The sequence below is a fragment of the Megalobrama amblycephala genome, linkage group LG15 (assembly GCF_018812025.1).
Source record: "Megalobrama amblycephala isolate DHTTF-2021 linkage group LG15, ASM1881202v1, whole genome shotgun sequence".
In the NCBI taxonomy this organism is placed as follows: domain Eukaryota; kingdom Metazoa; phylum Chordata; class Actinopteri; order Cypriniformes; family Xenocyprididae; genus Megalobrama; species Megalobrama amblycephala.
The window spans coordinates 31042913-31066244 of NC_063058.1; the positions used below are offsets into that span (position 1 = coordinate 31042913).

The 23332-nt window shown below is 37.8% G+C and overlaps 2 protein-coding genes across 2 annotated transcripts in view; both read left to right on the forward strand.

Annotated features, from left to right (window-relative positions):
- The window catches only part of LOC125247875 (NACHT, LRR and PYD domains-containing protein 12-like), a 220444-nt gene that overhangs the window by 76702 nt on the left and 120410 nt on the right, over positions 1 to 23332 (forward strand). The window lies entirely within an intron of this gene.
- LOC125247884 (NACHT, LRR and PYD domains-containing protein 12-like) overlaps positions 1 to 23332 on the forward strand; it is a 47774-nt gene that overhangs the window by 4351 nt on the left and 20091 nt on the right. The window contains 5 exon segments of the mRNA XM_048159426.1: positions 10331 to 10441; positions 10869 to 11013; positions 11124 to 11243; positions 15357 to 15473; positions 16642 to 18552. Coding sequence (XP_048015383.1) covers positions 10889 to 11013; positions 11124 to 11243; positions 15357 to 15473; positions 16642 to 18552 — 2273 coding nt within the window. The 5' untranslated portion in view covers positions 10331 to 10441; positions 10869 to 10888.

Consider the following 23332-nt stretch of genomic DNA (forward strand, 5'->3'; position numbering starts at 1 on the left):
AGATGTTTATCTCCTGAATTATCAATGTAATCTGGTTCTAAACCAGTTCGAGCATTTAAATCTCCACATAGTAAAATTTTCCCCTGAGTTTGATATTGATAAATTTCTCCCTGTAAAGTGTGAAATATTTCATCGTCGTAGTATGGAGAATCTGATGGAGGAATATAAATTCCACAGATAAAAAGGTCTTTATCCAGAATTCCAAAGTTTTTATCCAATTTTAACCATATGTGATTTTTGCCTTGCTGTACTGGTGATGTAAAAGGAGCAAGATAATTTTTTATCCATATAACTAAACCTCCAGAATCTCTGCCACGGTGTATTGAGTTGAGTTTCCATGAGGGCACTATGATTTCAGAGTAACCCGCAGGACACTGAGTGGACACATCTGATCTACACCATGTTTCAATTAGAATTAATATGTCAACGTTTGTGATGCTATTCAAGAAATCTGTGTTTGTGCTTTTTAATCCAAATGTTTTAGAGCACAAACCCTGAATATTCCAAAAGCTAATGTTTAACATTTTATATGATCAGAGATTAAAATACTGCTGTTCATCTGAAGGCAAAACCAAGAACCTATAAAAATAAAATAAAATAAAATAATTAAAATAAATTTAAAATAAATAAATAAATAAGGAAATTAAGTAATAGTAACAGTAGAGCAGGTATAACAGTAGTAAAATCGATTAAGTTAAAAATAAATATTAAATATGAATAATAAATAAAATAAACAATAATAATATTTTTTTAACCATTGTGTGGTGAGTGTTAATGAGTAAATTTAAATATTCAAAAAAAGAAAATAAGTAATAGTAATATTAAAGTATGTATAACAGTAGTAAAACCGGTTAAGTTGAAAATAAATCTTTGTGAATAATTATTTAAATAAACAAATAGAATAATAATAATCATTGTGTTGTGAATGATAATTAAACAATTCTAAATATTATTTCATCAGCTGTGGTTTAAATAGATTTTGTGCGTTTCAGTTTAGCATTTTGTTGCACAGGAGACTTAGCAGTCGTTTAATTTCCCCCACATCACTGGAGGAGAGGTCATGAGCAGAGGATGAGGGCGGCTGATGTCGTGACACTACCTGGGCGTAGGTCGGTGTCTGCTGGGGCGGCCCGGGTGGATGGCGCTGGGGTGGTGCTTCGGCGTAGGGTCGTCTCTCTTGTTGTAGGGCTGCACGATTAATTGCACGAGATTGTCATGCGTGTCATCTGCGATTACGAACGCGATATTGCGTAGCTTGTCTGCGAACTACGGCTCTGTATATTAAGTGCCGCTCCATTTGAAAGCAGGTGATGGACATTTACCGCTAATCAAAGAACCGGCTTTACTGACGAGACACGCATGACAAAAGCATGCGATTAATCGTGCAGCCCTATCTTGTTGTCTGTGAGACCATCGTGAAGTCGTGGGTCGTCTCTGGAGGTCTTGTGGTGGCATTGAGTGAGGTGAAGGTCCAGATGGATCAAACGGCTGCATTCTCATCTGATTTCTTTTTGTTCCTCTATAGCCAGTTGGGAAGCGTCCAAGGGCAACATCCTTGATAGCTTTGGCAAAAATCCTGACTCCATCCTGATTCAGGTGGAGACCGTCATGCAGGTGCCATGGTCTTATAGAACTATGATGGACTAAGTGCACGTTGGGCAGGCAGGAACAGGTGTGACGGACCTCTTCATTGATCTGATCAATCACAGAGGGAGGGACGTCGAGCCGTGGGAGCAGAGTGGAGACCAGCACACGTGTAGCGGGGAATGTCTGTGAGGCTTTCTTTGCCATCTCATACATAGCCTTGGCTGTGCCTTCATTTAGACTGTGGAGGTCGTTCGTGCCTGAATGGATGATAATGCATTGTGGACTGCCGAGTTCCTCTTTAGTGAGCAGTTCATGAGCACGTTCTGTGTTTCTGCAGTGGAGCGCTAGGACTCGCTGTCTGGGGAACAGTTTCTCTGGTTCTATGTTTTTCCCAATCGAGTCCATCAGAAGAACCACTGGTGTTCTGTGGGAGAGTGGCTGTGTGTGAGTGAGGTCCTTCACATGGACATTCACTGTGTCTGGAGGTGAAGAGCCGTGTGACGTCACTTCTTGATGGGGTTGTGAATCACTTTCAGTGCTGACGTTGTTGTTGGGAGATTCACTTTCCTTGTTTTTAAGCTGTAAACACATCACAGTCTGTTCTTCCAGCTTTTCTTTTAACTCTTGGATGTTTCTCTCTAACTTTCTTTCTCTCTGTATTGAGTCCTCTTTCATTTTTGACATTTCAGCCTTAATCTTCATGTTGATGTTGTGCAAATCCTTTATTTCGGCCTGAAGATTTTTGATAGTAAGTTCATTTGGGCGGCTAAGAATGAGCTGTTTTAATTCTGACGGCTCCATCTCTAGAAGAGCCATTTTCTCAGGGAGACAGCGGAGATAACTGGATGTGTGTGTGTCCTGCTCGATCATCAGTTCGTCAAATGGAGCAGGAGGGTAGGGCATCAGTCCATTCTCCTCTTCAGATTCCTCCTCAATGGTGCAAGCTGTTTCTTTCTCAACTGTCTGCTTTAAAAGGGGAAATGATTTTTCAAAAGCTTGGAGACTAGCTTCATTCCCTTGAATTAAGACCATTCCAGTGTTGTACAGATTGATGGTTTGGATCTGTGAGGAGTGGTCAGCTGATTCAGAAACACTGATTTGACAACCTTTACAGATTCCCCTCTTTTTAGTGTATGGGAAGAAGTTACTAATAGCACTTTTCCAAATGTGCTTCCTCTCTGTATAGAAAATCAGATTTGTCCTCTTTTCTTGAGATGTCATATCAACATAAAGAGATTCAGGGTGTTCATGTAACAGTGACTGTTTGAACACTTTTCTTTGATCTCCTTTAATGTCGGCAGGATAAATGATCTCCATGGCAACCGCTGAATGCGTCTGTTATTGACAGTTGAGATTTACGGTGCTGGCAGTTGTTAAAAAATAACAAAGTAATATATATATATTATATTATATTATATATTATATATAACAAAAATCTTCTTAATCTTCTTAATGATGAACTGTATTGCCTTGTTTTGATGTCTTTGTCTCGTCTCGTCTCGTCTTGTGTTTGCGCTGATGATCGCCGTCTGTTATATGGCTGCAGCTGTAGCGCCGGCGCTCTCTCTCTCTCGGCCACTGTTACACTGTTACTATAAATCGCAGTTGCGGCTCTTTTAATGAAACGACTGAAAATTATTGCGTCGTTTCTATAGTTTTATATTTCCATAAGTGTTTTTACCTCAATTAACAGCAGTACTTTTGTGAATTAATAGGAGCTCATATCTAGTGTGTCTGTTCAGAACGTTGTCAAGGCAACTCTCTCTCTCTCTCTCTCTCTCTCTCTCTCTCTCTCTCTCTCTCTCTCTCTCTCTCTCTCTCTCTCTCTCTCTCAATTCAATTAAATTCAATTCAATTCAATTGGGCTTTATTGGCATGACTGTGTTATGATACAATGTTGCCAAAGCAATAAACATGTAATAGGTTATACAGGTATAGACTGATAATTAAATAAAATAAAAGGAAGAAGAGAAAAAAGAAATATATATACATGCATGGCTATATTGTATATGTTATCATATAATTTAACAAGTGGTTAAAAAAAAAAAAAAAAAAAAAACATGGTAAATAAATACAGAGAGCAGTAATGAGATTGAAAAGAAAAAGAAAGAAAAAAAATGAAAGGAGAGGGTTTATTCTTTGTCCCTCATAATATGCCAGGTGGACACACTTCTCTTTCTCTCCTAAAATATAACAAAGTTTCTCAATGTGGCTTGCTTGTTGGAATTCAGGTAGAATTTGACCAATTTGGGTGAAATATGTTTCTCTAATATTATTATATTTGCTGCACTGTGTAAGGAAATGTAGTTCATCTTCCACGACTCCATCGGAGCAGTTTGAACAGAGTCTGAGCTCTTTGGCTCTCCAGCTCTGTTTGTGTCGGCCCGTCTCTATGTACAGGCTGTGGTCGCTCAGACGATACTTCGCCAGGAGCTTTCTCTGACGATATTCTTTAATTTTTATTAAGTAAGGTGCCAATTGATAATCTGTCTTTATTTTGTGAAAGTATTTTAATTTGTTTATTTGTGCTGCTTTGATCTGCCAATCATGGGTGTATTTTTCCTGGGTTCTTTGACCTATTTCTTTCATTTTTGAGAGTTTGAATTGAATTTTTGAATTTAGTTGGTGTGTTTCTACTAAATAGTGCAAGGGGTCATTCTCTGGGTGTCCTGCCCTGTATGAAAGAGCGCAGTGATGGTAGGCATCTGCCTGTGAGTCTGACAGATGAAACCAGAACTTCGCTGCTCTCTTCTGGATTTCAGATAAGAGAGAGAATCTGCCCAGTTCTGCCCTGCAACCCAGACTAGGGGCATTTCTGTGGAGACCCAGGATATTTTTGCAGAATTCGAGGTGGAAAATTTCAACAGGATTTTTGTCCCACGATTCATAGTTTAATTTAAATTTGGGGCCCCAGATTTCAGAGCCGTACAAAAGAATGGGCTTGATGATGGCATCAAAAATTTTCATCCACAGTTTTATGGGTGGGTTGAATTTGAACAATGATTTTCTTATATTGTAATAAGCCCTGCGTGCCTTATCGGTCAGATCTTTCATTGCCATTTCAAATTGTCCAGAAGCTGAGATTGTGAGACCCAAGTAATTATAATATGTGACATGATTGAGAAGTGTTCCCCGATTGTAAAATTATATTTTTTGTCAGTAAGGCGAGGTTTTTTTTGGAAGATCATGATTTTGGATTTGTCCATGTTAATTGGTAAGGCCCAGTCGCTACTGTACTGCTCTAGAATGGAGAGGCTTTCATGCAGTCCCTCTTCATGAGGTGACAGCAGCAGAAGGTCGTCGGCGTACAGGAGGCATTTGATTTCTCTGCCCTCGAGGGTCAGACCAGGACAGGAGGACTTCTCAAGTGCTGATGCCAACTCATTGATATATATATTAAAGAGAGTCGGGCTGAGGCTGCAGCCTTGACGGACCCCTTTATTTTGACTGAAATAATCAGTTCGTTTGTCATTGATCTTGACACAGCATTTGTTCCCGTTGTAAATGTCCTTTATGATATCATATGTCCTTCCTCCTATTCCACTTTGGATAAGTTTTAGAAAAAGCCCATCATGCCATACAGAATCAAAGGCTTTTTTAAAATCAATGAAGCAGCCGAATATTTTTCCTTGTTTTTTTTGATGAACATATTTTTGAATTAGTGTGTGAAGTGTGTAAATGTGATTTGATGTTCTCTGATTGGGCATAAATCCAATTTGACAATTCTTTAAAATTTTGTGTTCTTGAATGAACTGAGCTAATCTGTCATTAATAATGGAACAGAATAGTTTTCCGAGGTTACTGCTCACTGTGATGCCTCTGTAATTATTTGGGTCGTACTTCTCACCTTGTTTAAAAATTGGAGTTATCAAATTTTCTTTCCATATTTCAGGAAATTTTCCTGATTTTAATAACAGGTTGAACAATTTTAGAATGGCATCTTTCAGTTTGGGGCTGCTGTGTTTCAGCATCTCATTAGATATTCCATCCACGCCACAGGATTTTTTGTTTTTTAGGGATTTCATCTTGTCTGTCAGTTCATTTAATGCTATGGGCTGGTCTAAATTATTTAGCTGGTCTTTTATAGTGCGTTCCAGGTTATGTAGTTGGGAGGTCAGATGTTTTTGGCTAAGGTTGGTTGGTTTGGTGAATAAAGATTTCCAAAATGTTCGGTCCAGATTTAGGGTCATAGATGGGAAGGTGTTTGGCTTTTTTGGATTTGTCTAAATTGTTCCATAATTCCCAAAAACAATTTTGATCTACTGCCTCCTCAATCTTGTTTAGTTTTATTTTCGTGTGATCAGCTTTTTTCTGTATTAATAATGACTTGTACATTTTAAGGGTTTCTTGATATGTGGCTCGTATTTGTTGGTTTGCTGGGTCTCTGTGTTTTTTGTTTGATAATGACCGTAATTCTTTTCTTACTTTTTGGCATTCTTTATCAAACCAACCAGCATTAGCCATTTCTTTTTTGCTTCTATAATTCTTTCTTTTTCTCAGGGCTTTTTTGGCCACTGTAGAGAAGATTTTTGTTAACTGTTCAGTTGCTAAATTGGTTGTCGTCTTCTCTTCACTAAAAGAAGTCAATAGAAATGAGTCTATCATGTTCTGAACATTAGTGCTTTGGAGCGCAGCTTCATACTGGGCAGGACTGTCTTTACTCCATATAAATTTGGGGGGGAGTGGATACAGTTTAACCTTCTGATCTGAAGATGGCAGAAGATTCACTGACCTGTTCAGACTGAGGACCGTGTGACTGTGGTCTGATAACGGTAGCTGTGGCATCACTGTGAAATAATTGATTTTATTTTGGTCTATATCTGTGATGGCGTAATCTACCGTGCTGCTGCCTAAATGTGAGCAGTAGGTAATCGACCCAGAGAATCACCCTTTGTTCTGCCGTTAACTATATAAAGACCCAGGCTTTTGCAGAGTTGCAGGACTTGTTTTCCATGTCTGTTTATTGTGTTGTCGTAATTCTGACGTGTTTTAGTATATCGTTTTTGTTGATGATTAAGTGGACCGTTTATATATTTGTCTCCATCAGAGCTGATGTAGTCCACTTCCTTCCCCGTTCTAGCATTCAGATCCCCCATTAACAGGACTGATCCTAGAGACTGAAAGTAAATGATCTCTGACTGTAGGGTTGAGAAGATGTCATCATTATAATAAGGTGACTCATATGGGGGGATATATGTGGCACACAGTCTAAACACAAAAGCTCTTTTTTAAGTTTTATCCAAATATGTGTTTTCCCTTTTTTCACAGGTTGAATATAATGCCACAGATGGTCTTTGAACCAAACTATGATTCCTCCTGAATCTCTTCCATTTTTAACATTAGGCTTTTTGATTGAGGGTATTCGTAGCTCTCTGTAGTTTAAAGGAGTGCGGGTTTTGGAGTCTAAACGACTCCATGTCTCAAGTAAAATAATTATATCTGAACTATATACAGTATTGACAAAATCAGGGTTAGTCATTTTCTCTCCAAAAGCTGAAGAGAACATCCCTTGAATATTATAACATGTTATTTTAAACGATGACATTGAAAAATATTGTATTTACCGGAACAATGTATGAATTTATGACCAAGTCATGTTTTAAAATATAGATTAATCAATTAAAAAAAGTAATATAAATGGTATATAGAAATATAGTGAGTGAATTAATTTTACAAATGTTACATTTTAAAAATAAACTAATAAAAAGAAATAATGAAATCATTAAGAAATAATGATCATACTTGACTACAGACATACTGTGATGCCTTAAGCTAACAGGTTGTCACATATCATTTTTAGCATGTGTTTTATCTGGACCAGGTCACTGGTGTCTGTTCTACCTCGTCCGGCCACTACAGCGGCGTAGCTGTCTGTCTGACTGACCCTCTCCTCGCGGTCAGGATGTGTTTTCTGGGGGCTTTTCAGGGCTGACTCCTTGATGGTTTTTGCAAACAGTCTCATGCCCTCTTGATGGATGTGGATGTGGTCGTACAGATGCTTGTGGGTGATGCGCTGATGGTCGGCTATGTGGACATTCGGCATTGGAGCGCAGACTCTAGCTATCTCCGCATTGATTGTGCTGATGATCCTGTGTGGCACGTCTCTGCGAGGTAGAAGGGTTGAGATGATGACCTTGGCTCTGGGGTAGATCCTGCTGGCTGTTTTCACCACGTTGGACAGGGCTTTAGTGACGTCCACCCTTCTAGCACTGAGGTCGTTTGTTCCGGTGTGAAGAATGATGTGTGACGGTACACCCAGAACACCCTCTTGCAGCAGTCTTAGAGCAGAGTGTGAGGTGGGACACCAGAACTTTTTCACAGATCTCCCCGGAAACAGTCGTCTGGGGTCAAGATGGTGGCCGTTGGAGTCACAGAGCATGACGATGTTGTCTTTACTCTTCTGTTCTCTGCTGGTGCTCATGGGTGATGTTGTTGTTGTTCGTGGTGGGTGACTCTGTGTGGTGTTGCTGTTCTCTTTCCTCTTGAGGCTCTGAGGGGCTTGAGGAGACTGACGAGTTGCAGGAGTGAAGGAGCTCTGAGGTTGTGTGCTGACTCTCTTCTGATGTTGAGTTGAGTTTGGGACTCTTTCAGGAGAGGAGGTGCTGTGTGTTTGTGTGCTGACACACTGCTGATGTTGTTTTGTGTGTAGCTGGTTCCTGGTCTCCTCCAGCAGTCTCTCCAGGGTGTGGCTGTGTTGTTCTCTTATAACCAGTTCCTCTCTCACCCTCCTCAGCTCCTGGCGCAGCTCTTGATTGTCCTCCTCCAGTTGTCTGACAGCGGAGCAGAGCTGTTGAAGTTGTTGAATGCTGTGGTGGCTGTTCAGGTTCAGGAGCTGGTGGAGGTTGTTGGTAGTTTCCTCTTTAAACAGGAAGAAGTCCTGCTCCAGCTCAGCGATGTTGTCTTTCAAGGCCTTTATCTTGGGAGATGCAGGAGTGCTGATGTGTCTGTCTGTTATAGGAGTTCTTGAACTGGGGTTTATGTTGGTACTTATTGTGTTGCAGAGTCCATCCTCTGTGTTTGTCTTTACTTCAGGATCTTTCTTAATCTTCTGAACTTCCAGTTTAAGGTTTTTAAAGTTCCTCTGGAATTCATTAAGGCTGGTTTCTGGTCCCTGGGCCATGACTGTACCATTATGATAAAGGTTCACAGTCAGCTTTGTGTCATTTTCTCCTTCTAGAGTGAGTTGTCTGCCTTTGCTGATGCCTCCTTTTCTTCTGCATGTCATGGCAGAGCAGAGGATGGTGTGCCAGACTGATGGGTGTTCAGTGAAGAAGAGCAGGTTACACCGGACTCTGTTGTCTTCTGGTCCAGTGTAGTCAGACAGCAGTATCTCTGGGTTCTCTCTCAGGATAATTTCTTTCATCTTTTTCTTATCTTTGGCAGATTTAACTTCTGTTGGATATATTACCTCCAACTCCTCTTCATTTTTGAAAAATGCCTCTGCTTTAGGTAGGCCCATGTTGTTCTCAACTGAATTAACTGCCACGGAATGTTAGCTTGGCTAGCAGTTAGCTTGATATGTTGAGTTTATATCCAGTTTTAGGTGATGACAGAAAAATAAATCTTTTTAGAGGTCTTACCTTTAAAATCTTTTGCCTCTATTGTTCACAATTAAGTATCCAATTAATTAATTACAGTTTGAGTCATAAAAATCATACATTCTCTGGCAAAATTATGCTGATATCAGGAGCTGATATTTTTGCTGCCAACTGCCATCGTAACCACGGTAACTCTCTCTCTCTCTCTCTCTCTCTCTCTCTCTCTCATACACAAACGCACGCGCACAGAGAGAGGGAAGATCATTGTAAAATTAAAGTTTTCTTAAAATGTTCTTGCTTGTGTTATTTTGTGTCAGAAAACATTTTTAATTATCCACCCGTGTATTTAAGAATCGGTAAATGACGCACGCTTTAGTTAACATCCCTCGTTATGTCGAACTAACTTCTGTTCTTGAATACTCGATTCGTTTTGCTCTTATTGGTCCTTTCTATTCACTGTCAACTGTTTTCTATAAATATGTTTCTATTGGCTAACCTTTAATCAGCGAATGTTTGTCTTGTTCAAAGACAGCAGCACGTTACAAATAGAAACCCTTTTTTTCCTGTGGGATTTAGTATCATATTTGGATATTGGAATAATAAATTATTTTAAATGAATCACATGTAAACTCAATGTTTACTGTTTTCTAAGGGTTTCTTAATTTTAGACTAGTTTTCATTACAAAAGCTGTATAAAACACTCGACTGTCAGGTTAGTTGTATGTAAATATAGCCTAGGCTACTTGAAATTGCAAACAAAATTTATTAGTTCATATTAAATATGAATGTGATTGAACTTGTGGTTGTCAGTTTGTAAGCAGACATTATGCAATGCAATATTAATCATGAATTAAAAAATGCTTTTGAGCAGGTGTAGTGAAATTTTTAATTGTCAAATTAAAAAAAAAACTTTAACAGTCAAAATTAAATTGGCCAAGATTGGTGTGTGTGCTTTGTGTATTGTATTCTCAAAAATGTAAAAAATAAATAAATTTTATATATATATATATATATATATATATATATATATATATATATATATATATATATATATATATATATATATACATATATTATATACATATATATATTATATAAATATATATAACCCCACGTCCCGTCCCGTCACACTGGTACTCAATTTTTTTCCAAGGTTGGCAGGTCTTGGAAAAAAATGTATATGAATTATTATTATTATATCTCAGTATCTTCAGGAAGAGATCTTCATTTCTTCATCCCAGCTGTGCGTCTCTGAAGAGCCGTCGATCCAGAGTTCATCGTGAATTCAGTGATTGAGCAGTGACCTCTGACCCCAGGTGATTATCAGCATTATTTAGTGTGTTTCCTGCTGTAGTGAAACTAGTTTGAGACGCTTATTTATAAGAAAATAAATGTACAATGTCAGTGTTTACTTAGATAGATAATGATAATGAAAGTTATCTGTTAGTGTCAAATGTTAGATGAATGTCTCTTTTTAACTTCTACTTTATCAGGACATTCAGAAAACATTCAAAAGTATTTCCAGAATGATCAAATGAAATATTCCTTTAGTGTTCACCTAACTAAGACACATTTTGATCGTTCAAAGAATATTTAGAAATAATGTTTTCATAACTTAGTATAAGACACTCTTAGAGCACATGTTGTTCACTGGGATATGTGCTGAAATGAACACACTGTAAATTACTTGTGATTAAAGCATCTGCTAAATGCATCAGTGTAACATTAATGTAATGTTCCCAGTGTTTCCATATACAGGGACGATGTCAGACTTTGAGACAAGGAAGAGATCTTCATCTCCAGATCCCAGCTGTGTGTCTCTGAAGAGCGATCAATCCATGGAACACCCTCTTAAATTCAGTGATGGAGCAGTGACCTCTGACCCCAGGTGAGACACTGTCCTGTACTGGAGACAATAGACTGACTTACACAACAGCATTTGAATTAATTATGTTAATTACAGTGTAAAGATGTATATTAATTATTATTATATTACAGTTTCTTCAGGAAGAGGAAGAGATCTTCATCTCCAGATCCCAGCTGTGTGTCTCTGAAGAGTGATCAATCCATGGAACACCCTCTTAAATTCAGTAATGGAGCAGTGACCTCTGACCCCAGGTGAGACACTGTCCTGTACTGGAGACAATAGACTGACTTGGGCAATTCCACGCAAATATCATCTTTACCATGAAAAAAAAGTTTTTACCAAAAGAACAAAACCCTTTTTAAATTGTCATTTAGATCTGTATTATACTGTATTAATGTGCTCTAACAGAAATTTTAAGAAAATTGCCTTGTTTATCCACAATATATGTGTAAGCAACAATGCTTAAATTAAATTTTCAACCAACCATATTTCATGCTTTCAAAAAAGGGATCAAAGACCCCCTTTTTTTAACTTTATTTTAACAGTAAGCATTGTGCAGAAAGATGGAGGCATGCCTGAGAAATAAATACTCATTTTGTCATAACCGCACTGCCTGTTGAATTTATAAGGGCGGGAATAAAGAGGTCATGACGCTTCAGTGCTGTAACGTTTTAAAGATTAAGTTTATGTCATATAACAATTATAAATGCAAATAACTTGAAACTTTATATGCAAAGCTAAATTATGTTTATGCTTATTAGGATCAACAATTCATTTCACTACGTTGCTCTGAACAACCATAATAAGCGTTACGGACGTGACAGTTACGGACGCTTCATATTAAATCCTATGACTTTGCTTCTTTATATTGCTATCATCTGTTTCAGGTTTACCATATCAGAACATATCCAATAATCGCAATACTCTTTGTGCTTTGTTAGTTTTAATATGAAAAAGGTTTAACTTTCAAATTCAGTCGATTTTATAACAAAATTTAAACAATAGATGTCGCTCTTTAATAGCCTGCGGCGCGTGACAGATTAGCTACTGCAGCGCCTGTGAGAGGCGGATCAGGCGCACATGAACCGATCTTCTCTTCCTCTTGCCAGTTAAGGCGGGCGTACACGGTGCGAATTCTGATGGTGTGAAGATCGTATGTCCACGCACACGAGTGAGTTTATCTGAAAATCGTACGGACGAGGTGATATACGACACGATTTTTCAACCTGCCGATTTCCGAAGCAATCGCACAAAGTTCAGTGTGTGTGTGTGTGTGTGTGTGTGTGTGTGTGTGTGAGCATGCGAGCGGAACGCAAGCTCAAATCAGAATAGCCTATCCTTTGACATGCTGGATAGAAAATAGGCCTATGTGAAATGTTTTTTTTCTCATCGACTAGTTTTTCAAGCCATTAGTTGACTAATCACATTGATTAGTTGATTATTCACATTCAATTTCTTAAATACTGGAGAGAATAAATTAGCATCTATATAGCACTCAAGCGCACGCATAAAGCTTGTCATAAAGAATCGGCAAAAGAAACGATAATGAATTTGACAAAAAACAGCAAGGAGACATTTTAATTGTTTTTTTAATAATCTTATGTTTTCTAAATCAGTGTCGACTGCAAAGATGAACTTGATATATTACTGACTCTCATCATCTCCACAGTGGATGTGCAGAATGCACTTTTCATTCGGATTACATCATCAGAGAGTAGCACATTTCTTTTAGTTTTGAATTATTTTGTTTAAAAGAAGACATTTCAAGCTTTCTGTAGATATTTTTCTCGTGTCTGTGAGGCAAGCAGCCTATACGCTGAGTTTCAGTTAATTTAGCCTATAAGACGCGCTCCAGTTCACGCGCAAGTGATTGCGCCGGCGCATCCATGAATATATTTGCTTCTTATTTATTAAATCCAGGCAATTGGTTGATGAAACATTGATTAAAATTAAGATACATTTTTTACAAAAAGAAATTCACTTTAAAGAAAGGCTTAAAAAAAACAAAAAAAAACAAAAAAACAACTTATTGAAGTGATCAAAATCATGTCTGATCCACTACATGTCTCAAGATGTATTGCGCATCATATGATGTCTCATGCTGTTCACTTGTCTTAATCAAATAGATGAAATTAAAAAATAAATAACATTATAATAGGCATATTTAAACATAAATATGAAACTAAATATGTTTTCTTTAATGGCTACCAACATGTATTGTACAGTAGTATAGAGAAATTTCATGTCGTGATCAAGAGTGGATCATGAGTCGAGACGTATCAAGCATAATTTATTTTTCAACCTGATAACTGTAGCATGAGTAAGACAGAAGATGCGCAATACATCAGGAGACATGGAGTGGGTCAGACATGATTTTGACCACTTCATTAAGTTTTGTTTTGTAGAAAGCCTTTCTTTACAGTGAAATTCGTTTTGTAAAAGTTGTATCTTAATTTTAATCAATGTTTCTTCAACCAATTGCCTGGATTTAATAAATAAGAAGCAAATATATTCATGGATGCGCGGGCGCGATCACTGGCGCCTGAACTGGAGCGCGTCTTATAGGCTAAATGAACTGAAACTCATAAGACATGAGAAATATATCTACAGAAAGCTTGAAATGTCTTCTTTTAACCGAAATAATTCAAAATGAAAAGAAATGGGCTACTCTCTGATGATGTAATCCGAATGAAATGTGCATTCTCTAGGCACATCCACTGCGAAGATGATGAGAGTTAGCAATGTCATCAACTTCATCAATGTCAACTTCATCTTGACAACAATGTCAACTTCATCTTTGCAGCCGACACCGATTTAGAAAACATTAGATTATTAAAAAACAATTAAATTGTCTCCTTGCTGTTTTTTTTTTTTTTTTTTTTTTTGTCACATTCATAATAATTTCTTTTGCCGGTTCTTTGGCAAGCTTTATGCGTGTGCTTGAGTGCTATATAAAAGCTAATTATAATATTCTCTCCAGTATTTAAGAAATTGAATGTGATTAGTCAACTAATGGCTTGAACAACTATAGTCGTTCTTATTTCACATAGGCCTATTTTCTATCCAGCATGTCAAAGGGTAGGCTATTCTGATTTGTGCGATTGCTTCGGAAATCGGCAGGTCGAAAAATCGCGTCGTATATCACCTCGTCCGTACGATTTTCAGATAAACTCACTCGTGACATGTGCGTGGACATACGATCTTCACACCATCAGAATTCGCACCGTGTACGCCAGCCTTTACGGAACGAAATATGAACATCAAAAGGTAGGCCTATATGATACAGTACAAGAGCATTGTGTCTCATAGGACACTTCCCTCGGGAATTGGGATGTCGCATTTTTACCTGTTGGTTAAAAAATGAATAGCCTCGCCTATTGATCACAATCCGCGCGATCAAGCTGACAAAATAAAAATAATAAGATTGCAATAATTTTGACTTGAAATAAAGTTTTATTATTTTGACTCAAGACTCTGCTTTAAACTGTGAAAACTAGCCGAAAACCGTGTGGTCATTCATACACAAAACATAAAACTGACATGATTGCGATTGGGAATAGTGTAGGCTACGTCAATCGGTTCACCTGACTGTGGGGAAAACATGCAATTTTAAACTGCTTTATGATAAACATTAATATTTGTCAATGTATTTTAGCAAGCAGTTCTGTAAGAAGGAAAATCATGGTTTCTAAATTGATTCTTGAACAACGCACACGCTTGTCAACATGAGAAATAGGTCTAATCAATAACCTTTTGCAATACAGAGTATAAAGTTGTATAAAGTTTAGTAAAAAGTTTATTAAATTGTGGAGTCTTACCATACTGGTATCCCAGATTTCAATATTTGATGGTTTAAATGCCTGCTTGAGGTCTCTGTGAAAGTTTTAAAGCAGTCTTTTTTGCCGCTTTCAGACCGGTCACATCCGTAACGTTGTTTTTTCCTCATTAATGCGAACACAAAAAATGAAATAAAATTATTCAAAACAACCCTTCTTCATTCGGTGGGCAGTATTACTTTTGGTTTGCGCAGTGTAATTCACAGAATTCGTCAAAAATATGTTGTCACCCAAAACTTAGTGACTTTTTTTTTTTGTCACGTCCGTAATGCTGTATATTTCCCTCATCTAAAATATAAAACAGTTGTATAGACTGACATTTTTCTAATGTCTGGACTCCTTTAGTAAGGGATTATGAATATACAAATAGACAGTTCAATATATTGCTATTAAATGCATTCTTTGAGGGTTTATATTTCAAGTTTTGAATCCAAATGTCTCGTCCATAACGCTGGAATTGCCCACTTATACAACAGCATTTGAATTAATTATATTACGTTAATTATAGATATAATTATTATATCTCAGTATCTTCAGGAAGAGGAAGAGATCTTCATTTCCTCATCCCAGCTGTGTGTCTCTGAAGAGCGATCGATCCATAGTTCCTCCTGAATTTAGTGATGGAGCAGTGACCTCTGACCCCAGGTGATTATCAGCATTATTTAGTGAGTTTCCTGCTGTAGTGAAACTAGGGCTGCGTTCCACTCCCGTTTTAGACACGCACTCGCAAACTCCCCTAAACACTTCCCCTCGGGGGAATCCCTGCCGCCATTTTGAAGTACGTTCCACTTCGTGAAGTTTATATGGACAGACCCTCGCTTCCTCGATTTTGACCGAGGGAACGAGTCTACTTCATATGTACACTTCAGGCAGCTCCATAACCCACAATGCAACACGATTATGACGTCACCGCATATCGTGTTTAATTTACCCCACCACAAACAACTCTATGATATATTAATTATTTTTTTAAACATTTAAAACGCGCACATACATATAGAATACTGCATTAAACAGGGGGAAAAATAAATAATAAATCAGCTCCATTGCGGATTCCAAGTGATCAAGGGCTCAGGACGTTCCAGTTCAGCCCATTGCAAAGGTTCTGCCAGAAGTGGGCACTCGTGCAACGTAAGCAATGACGTACATCTGAGTCAACGAGACTGAGGGAAGTTAGCGAGGGAAGGGCATTTAAAAAATGAACTGGAACGCAGCCCAGATTGAGACACTTATTTATAAGAAAATACATGTACAATGTCAGTGTTTACTTGTATAGATAAATATGAAGAAATGTTCAAATATGTACAAGTCTGAGCAGAAATCACAACTGACTGTAAGTCACAACGGGTGAAAAATTACATTACTGAGAGGGAAAATATGCAGATGTTAAATCTGTGCATCATATTTTATTATTTCAGCTATAAAGCAGCTCTACAGAAGACAGTCGTGTCATTATTCAGCTCAGTTCAGTTCATGTTTTGTTCTCATCTGATAGTTTCAGTGCGTCATATCAATAATATTTCTGAATATTAAGTGTCTTTTAAAGTTCAAATAATCAAGACAAAACTAGGACAGGAATCTAAGAGACCAAAACTCCTACATAAGAGTCCAAAACAGACAAATATAAGATGCAGCACATTTCAGATGAGAGAAAATGTGACTTAAATTCCAGAAAATATGTTAAAGTTTAATGTAAATCTGTGGAATATAACAGGAGTCTGTTAAACTGACACTTCTCTCTTAAATGTGTTGCTGTTCCTGTCATGATTTATTGATGAAGATGTTTTTATGTTTGTATTTTGTCTCCAATCAGAGATGATCCGACTGGAGACCAGGATTCTCCTCAAGCAGTAGATGATGAACTCCAGAGAGTCAAAGAGCAGCTCAAAACCAGCATGAAGAACAAGTATGAGAGATTATTTGAGGGACTGAACCTCCAGGAGAATGAAACCCTCCTGAACAGGATCTACACACAGCTCTACATCATAGAGGGAGAGAGTGAAGGAGTGAATGAACAACATGAGGTTTTCCAGATGGAGAAAACAGCCAGAACACAACACTCACAAGACACTCCCATCGACTGCAATGACATCTTTAAAGCCTCACCTGAACCAGGATGTGAGGAGAAACACCAGATCAAGACTGTTCTTACTAAAGGCATCGCTGGAATCGGAAAAACCGTCTCTGTGCAGAAGTTCATTCTGGACTGGGCTGAGGGAAAAGACCATCAGGATGTAGATTTCATGTTTGTGCTTCCATTTCGAGAGCTGAACTTGATCCGAGATCATCGGTACAGTCTTCACAGACTTCTGCTGGACTTTCATCCTGAACTTCAAGATCTGGACTCAAAGATTTATGAGGAGTGTAAAGTTGTGTTCATCTTTGATGGTCTGGATGAAAGCAGAATCACACTGATGTTTTCAGACGCTCAGAAAGTTTCTGATGTGACTGAGACTTCATCAGTGGGTGTGTTGATGTCAAACCTCATGACAGGAGAGCTGCTTCCCTCTGCTCTCATCTGGATCACCTCCAGACCAGCAGCAGCCAATCAGATCCCCTCCAAATACATCAACCGTCTGACAGAGATTCAGGGATTCAGTGAGCCTCAGAAGGAGGAATATTTCAGGAAGAGAATCAGTGACGAGCATCAAGCCAGCAGAATCATCTCACACATCAGAAGAGCAAGAAGCCTCCACATCATGTGCCACATACCCGTCTTCTGCTGGATCTCATCCACTGTGCTTCAGAAGCTCCTGGAAGAAGATCTGAGTGCAGAAATCCCTCAAACTCTGACTGAAATGTACATCCACTTCCTGCTGATTCAGATCAACATGAGGAATCAGAAGTATGAAGAGAGAGATCCAGAGAAACTGCTGCAGTCCAACAGAGAAGTGATTGTGAAACTTGCTGAAGTGGCTTTCAAACAGCTGATGAAGGGCAATGTGATGTTCTATGAGGAGGACCTGAGAGAGAGCGGCATAGACGTCACTGACGCCTCAGTGTATTCTGGGATTTGCACTGAGATCTTTAAGGAGGAATCTGTGATTCATCAGAGGAAAGTCTACAGCTTCATTCATCTGAGCTTTCAGGAGTTTCTCGCTGCTTTCTATCTGTTTTATTCACATGTGATCAAGAACAAGAAACTACTGGATGAGTTCAGATTGTACAGATCTGATAAAGTCTCTCTGGATGATGAAGACCCTCTGGATGATCTACTAACATCAGCAGTAGATAAAGTCTCTCTGGATGATCTACTAACATCAGCAGTAGATAAAGCCTTCTGGAGTGAGAATGGAGAGCTGGATCTGTTCCTGCGGTTCCTGCTGGGCGTCTCACTGGAGTCCAATCAGAGACTCTTACAGGATCTACTGACACACACTGAGAACAGCTCAGAGAGCATCAGGAGAATCACACAGTACATTACAGACATGATCAAAGGTGAAGATGAAGAACAAGATCAATTTCTCTCCACTGAAAGCTCCATCAATCTGTTCCTCTGTCTGCTGGAAGTCAAAGATCAGTCTCTGTCCAGAGAGATTCAGGAGTTTCTGAAATCAGACAAACGCTCAGAGGAGAAACTCTGTCCGTGTCACTGCTCAACAATCTCCTACATGATTCAGATGTCAGAGGAGCCGCTGGATGAGCTGAACCCCATGAAATACAACACATCAGCTGAGGGGAGAAGAAGACTGATACCAGCTGTGATCAACTGCAGAAAAGCTCTGTGAGTGTTTAATCATGAACTAAAGTATCATAATTAATAATGAATCTGACACCTTTAAAATAAATGTTCCTAAATGAGAGATTTTCTCCTCAATAACAGGATCTTAAAGGGTCACGACACGCCTCTTTAATACAGTAGATAGTCACTAAAACGCCTGTTACCGCCGCAGGTAAACACAACACAGTCACGTGTGAAACTCGCTGGTGAAATCACCACCAGGTGGCGCAAAGGGACGGTCGACTTGTTGATCTGTAAAGCTGGAATTGAGACATTTTCACTTGTGAATGAAGATAAAATGACATAAAGTACTGCTAATATTAATAGCAATAATAATATATCATTATGACATTTAATCTTCAGTAATTATTCATCATAAATGCTTAATGTTCAGCTATTTGACGACTGTTACAGTGAACTATTACAGTGACGGCTGTGCTTGAAGTGTCTTACTTTTTACTGTACAGCACTAGCCAGTGTTTGGACTTTAAGGCTCACCCTATTTAGGTTGGTCGATCAACATTTTGTTGTCCTAAACGGAAATTTACAGTCTGAGTACACTTGAACTAATGCCAAGCGTTAGTCAGAGCTCTAAAATCACAGTTGGTGTGCCCTATGCTCCACTCAACTGGACTTTAGTCCATTACTAACCTGACGCAGATTCGTAGTAACAATGGATACATCGTAATCTACTGAAGTCAGTAATTTCAGAGTAAGTCAGAATAAATAAAATCTGACAATTTATTAGTCAGGTAAATGTATCATGCCAATTACATAATCAATTCAAAGGTGATCAATACCAAACATCAAATGCTCAGAAATAGAGTAAGATGAATACCTGACATGAAAAATACACTCAGCAATGTGGGCTTCATCTGAATACAGAGTCGCCCCGAGCCTTTTGCAACATTTCTTTAAATACTCAGACCAACCCCCGATGTGGGGCATGAACTTACAATCAGAATTTGCATTGACTAGGGTCACAGACCTCAGGGGTTCGCACCTTGCTGTGGAACAAGGAGGTAGTTTGGATGAAAGACCCTGGGAAAGGGGCACACCCATGGTTGCAACCAAAGTATCTCTAAAACTCTTAAAACCTTTAATACCTTTGGTTTACTTCCATGTAGACGAGACCATTGTACCAGTTGCACTGAGACATTTCAAACGATACCAAAATAAATCCAAATAAACACTGTACTTACGTGATTAGAGATGCTGCATGACGAACACTTTGTAAAGATCCATTTTGAGGGTTATATTAGCTGTTTGAACTTTTTTTATGTTGTTTAAGGCAAACGCGAGCTCTTGGGGCGTGGAGCAGGAGAATTAAAGGGCCACACACCCTGAATCGGCTCATTTCTAATTATGCCCAAAAATAGGCAGTTAAAAAAATTAATTTAAAAAAATCTAGGGGGTATTTTGAGCTGAAACTTCACAGACACATTCAGGGAACACCTTAGACTTATAGTACATCTTTTTAAAAAAAGTTCTAGGGCACCTTTAATACAAACACAACAACAGCTAGTTCATTGAAGTAATTATACAAACAAAACATTGAAATTCCCTTGAAATTGTAATGAATTACAATGATCACAATTTACACAGAATGATGTTTTGAATATCTTTATGCCATTATTTGAAGCGACTGCATGCCATATTGTTATATCAACACAAACAAGCTGAAAACACCCTTTCTGAAAACCTTACTGCTTTTCTACAGCATTAAGCCTCACATGTCAAATATACATTGGTTTAGTTGCTTTATATAAATATAAATATAAATATAAATATGCATGGTATTGTTATACTAAAACTAAAATTAAAACACTGGGAAAAACCTTTAAGTTATCTTCTGTTATCTAACTTCAGTTATCTTGTGCACACAGAATAATGGACTTTTTTTGTAATTGCGTCTTTGAACGATGACATAATTGTAATATATAATCTGTAATTATAATCAGGATTTCAAACTTGATTAATTGTGCAGCTCTATGGTCTAGAACAGTGGTTCCCAACCTTTTGTCCATGAAGGCCTCCCTCCTCCATACATATAAGAACCCCCCCCCCCCCCCTCCCCCCCACACACACACACACACACAAAAGAAGGTGGAGCTTATAGAACAGCAGCAATACACTGCAAAAAATGCTTTACTTACTTAGTATTTAAATATCTAACAAAAATCTTAAATCAAGATGCTTTTAGATGCTTTTAAATTACATAAGATTTTTTTCTTGTTTTCTGGGGAAAAAATCAAAATGATGTAAGATTTTGCTTAAAGCAAGCTAAATTATCTGCCAATGGGGTAAGAAAATAATCTTGTTTCTGTTTGGGACAGTAACAAGAAACAAGATTTCAAACAAAAACAAGATTATTTGATTATTAAACAAGATTATTACATCCTTGCGGCATTCTAAAAAGTTGATGTTTTCATCTTGATGCACCTGGAAAACACATGAATTAAAACTATTAAAGGAAATTTATTTAATGTTTTTAAAGGGGAAGTTCATCTCTTTAGCTTTACCTTGTAGTTCACCCTCCGCCTGTGTGTGTGTGAGAAAGAGGAGGAGAGGTCACGTAGATCACCTTTTTATGTGCCTAATATTTATACATGCCATATATTTATAACGGAGAGCTGTGCACGTGCAAGTGATGGGATTTTGGGCATGAGAAGTGTGTCCCATATCTGTCCTCTGTTAACGGCCACACAAATTACATTTTGGGAAATTAATGCAATGCATTTTGTGTGTAAGTCCGGGACAAAAAAACAAAACGGAACTGGCCGGTTCTGATTGATGGTGGATAGACTGGTGCATCTCTACTACTGGCAACAAAAATAAAGTACAGGGTATCTGCAGATATGAACAAGTTCAATTTAAGACTTTTTAAGACCTTTTTAATACCACCTTACATGAAATTTAAGATCAAACCTGCAATGGAAACACACACACACACACACACACACACACATATATATATATATATATATATATATATATATATATATATATATATATATATATATATATATATATATATATATATATATATATATATATATATATATATATATATATATATATATAATTGTTTAATTAAATAATTAAATAGATTTATGTGGAAATGGTGATATTTGTTAGTTTTCATTGGAAAAATAGGAAGTTCAATGAACAGCATTTATTTGAAATTATTACATGTATTTATCAAATATATTATTTATTAAAGTATTTATTAAATATAAATATTCTGTAACATTCATTCACTTTAAAGTATGACGAATTAAAGTATTAACTTTTTCTATTTTTAAAATCTTACCACAAATGTTTAAATTGGATTTCCACAATAATTTTAAGCAGCAAAAACTGCATTATAACCTTAATAATATAAATAGTGAATGTTTCTTGAGCAGCAAATCACCATTTCTGAAGAATCATGTGACACTGAAACATATTTGTAAACAACAGAATTATATCAAAGACTATAGAATACCACAAGACGTGTCACTCGTATTGTTTTGAATAGGAGAAAGTGTAACGCAATATGGCGGAATAAGTCCCGCCTTCTAAATAAGAGCCAATCGCCGACTGGTAAAGTCATCGCGTCACTTCAGCGGCCGTTAGAATCACCGGTTTCTATAGAAACAGTCAGACGCGCGCCTCCGAAGAGACGCGCATTTAGGTCTGCGCATGCGCATTAGCTTGATCTAACCTGAAAAATACAGTTTTTTTTTTTTTTTTTTTTTTTTGTCATGATTCGAGCGTTTAGAAACTAAATTTATGAGCCGGTTGTAGTTAGATTTCATTGGTGATTTCAAATATGAAATTTAATCATAAGGTTGGCGAACAGTTTTGGAGAATTTGATGTTTCCCCATTCAAAGAGATTGCATGATGCCCAGGATGCCCGAGAGGCGTTTCAAAGATGGCTACCGAGTGAAATGACTTGTCTTAAAGGGACTTTGATTATATACGATTATAATGACGAATGTTGCATTTCCAAATGTAAATGTAAACGTCACAAACAAAGTAGCATTTACAGTGAATGGAAAATGAAAACACACTGTTACAGCAAGCATGCAGCGCATCAGACTATTATTTATATAATGTAACGCGTTTCAGCGCTGATTCTACTCGCATTTGGCGCGTTGACCCATTTGAACTCTTTTAGTTCATATGTCGCGTCTAAAAACGCATGGAAAACGCGTCGGCGCCGCTTTCTCCTTTCCAAAGCGCTCGGGCGCTGCGGTAGCGTCTGCCGTTACTAAACAACCATGAGCCGCGCTCTCCATGACGAGCTTGTTTCAGCAAAGGATATATGGATTTCCAGCACCGAAAATCACTTGCAGTAGCTCTGCCACAGCAGATTTATTTAAAAATGTGTATCCGTGTACAGATCTGATCACATATTCCTACATCTTTGCTGATCTTTGTCCTGCAGATGGCGCCACGCAGCGCTGGACCATTCCGTCGTTGACGTATTAGAAAACATAAAACATACATAAAACATTTTTGCGGTAATGCAAGGAAAAATATTTAAGACCTATCCAATCTGAATTTAAGACATTTTAAGACTTTTTAAGGACCCGCGGATACCCTGAAGTAGTTTGATCCATACACACGTTTTGACTGCGTTATATAGTCTACACACCAGCCGCTGCTGGATTTTCATTTTTGCCGCGGCTCTCACAGCTGGTCTGAACAAGCTTGCATCTTTTGTGTCATAAAAAATGTGATCGGTTTATGTGATCAACAAGCTGAGAGATGTAGAAGATTTTTTATGGTGAAAAT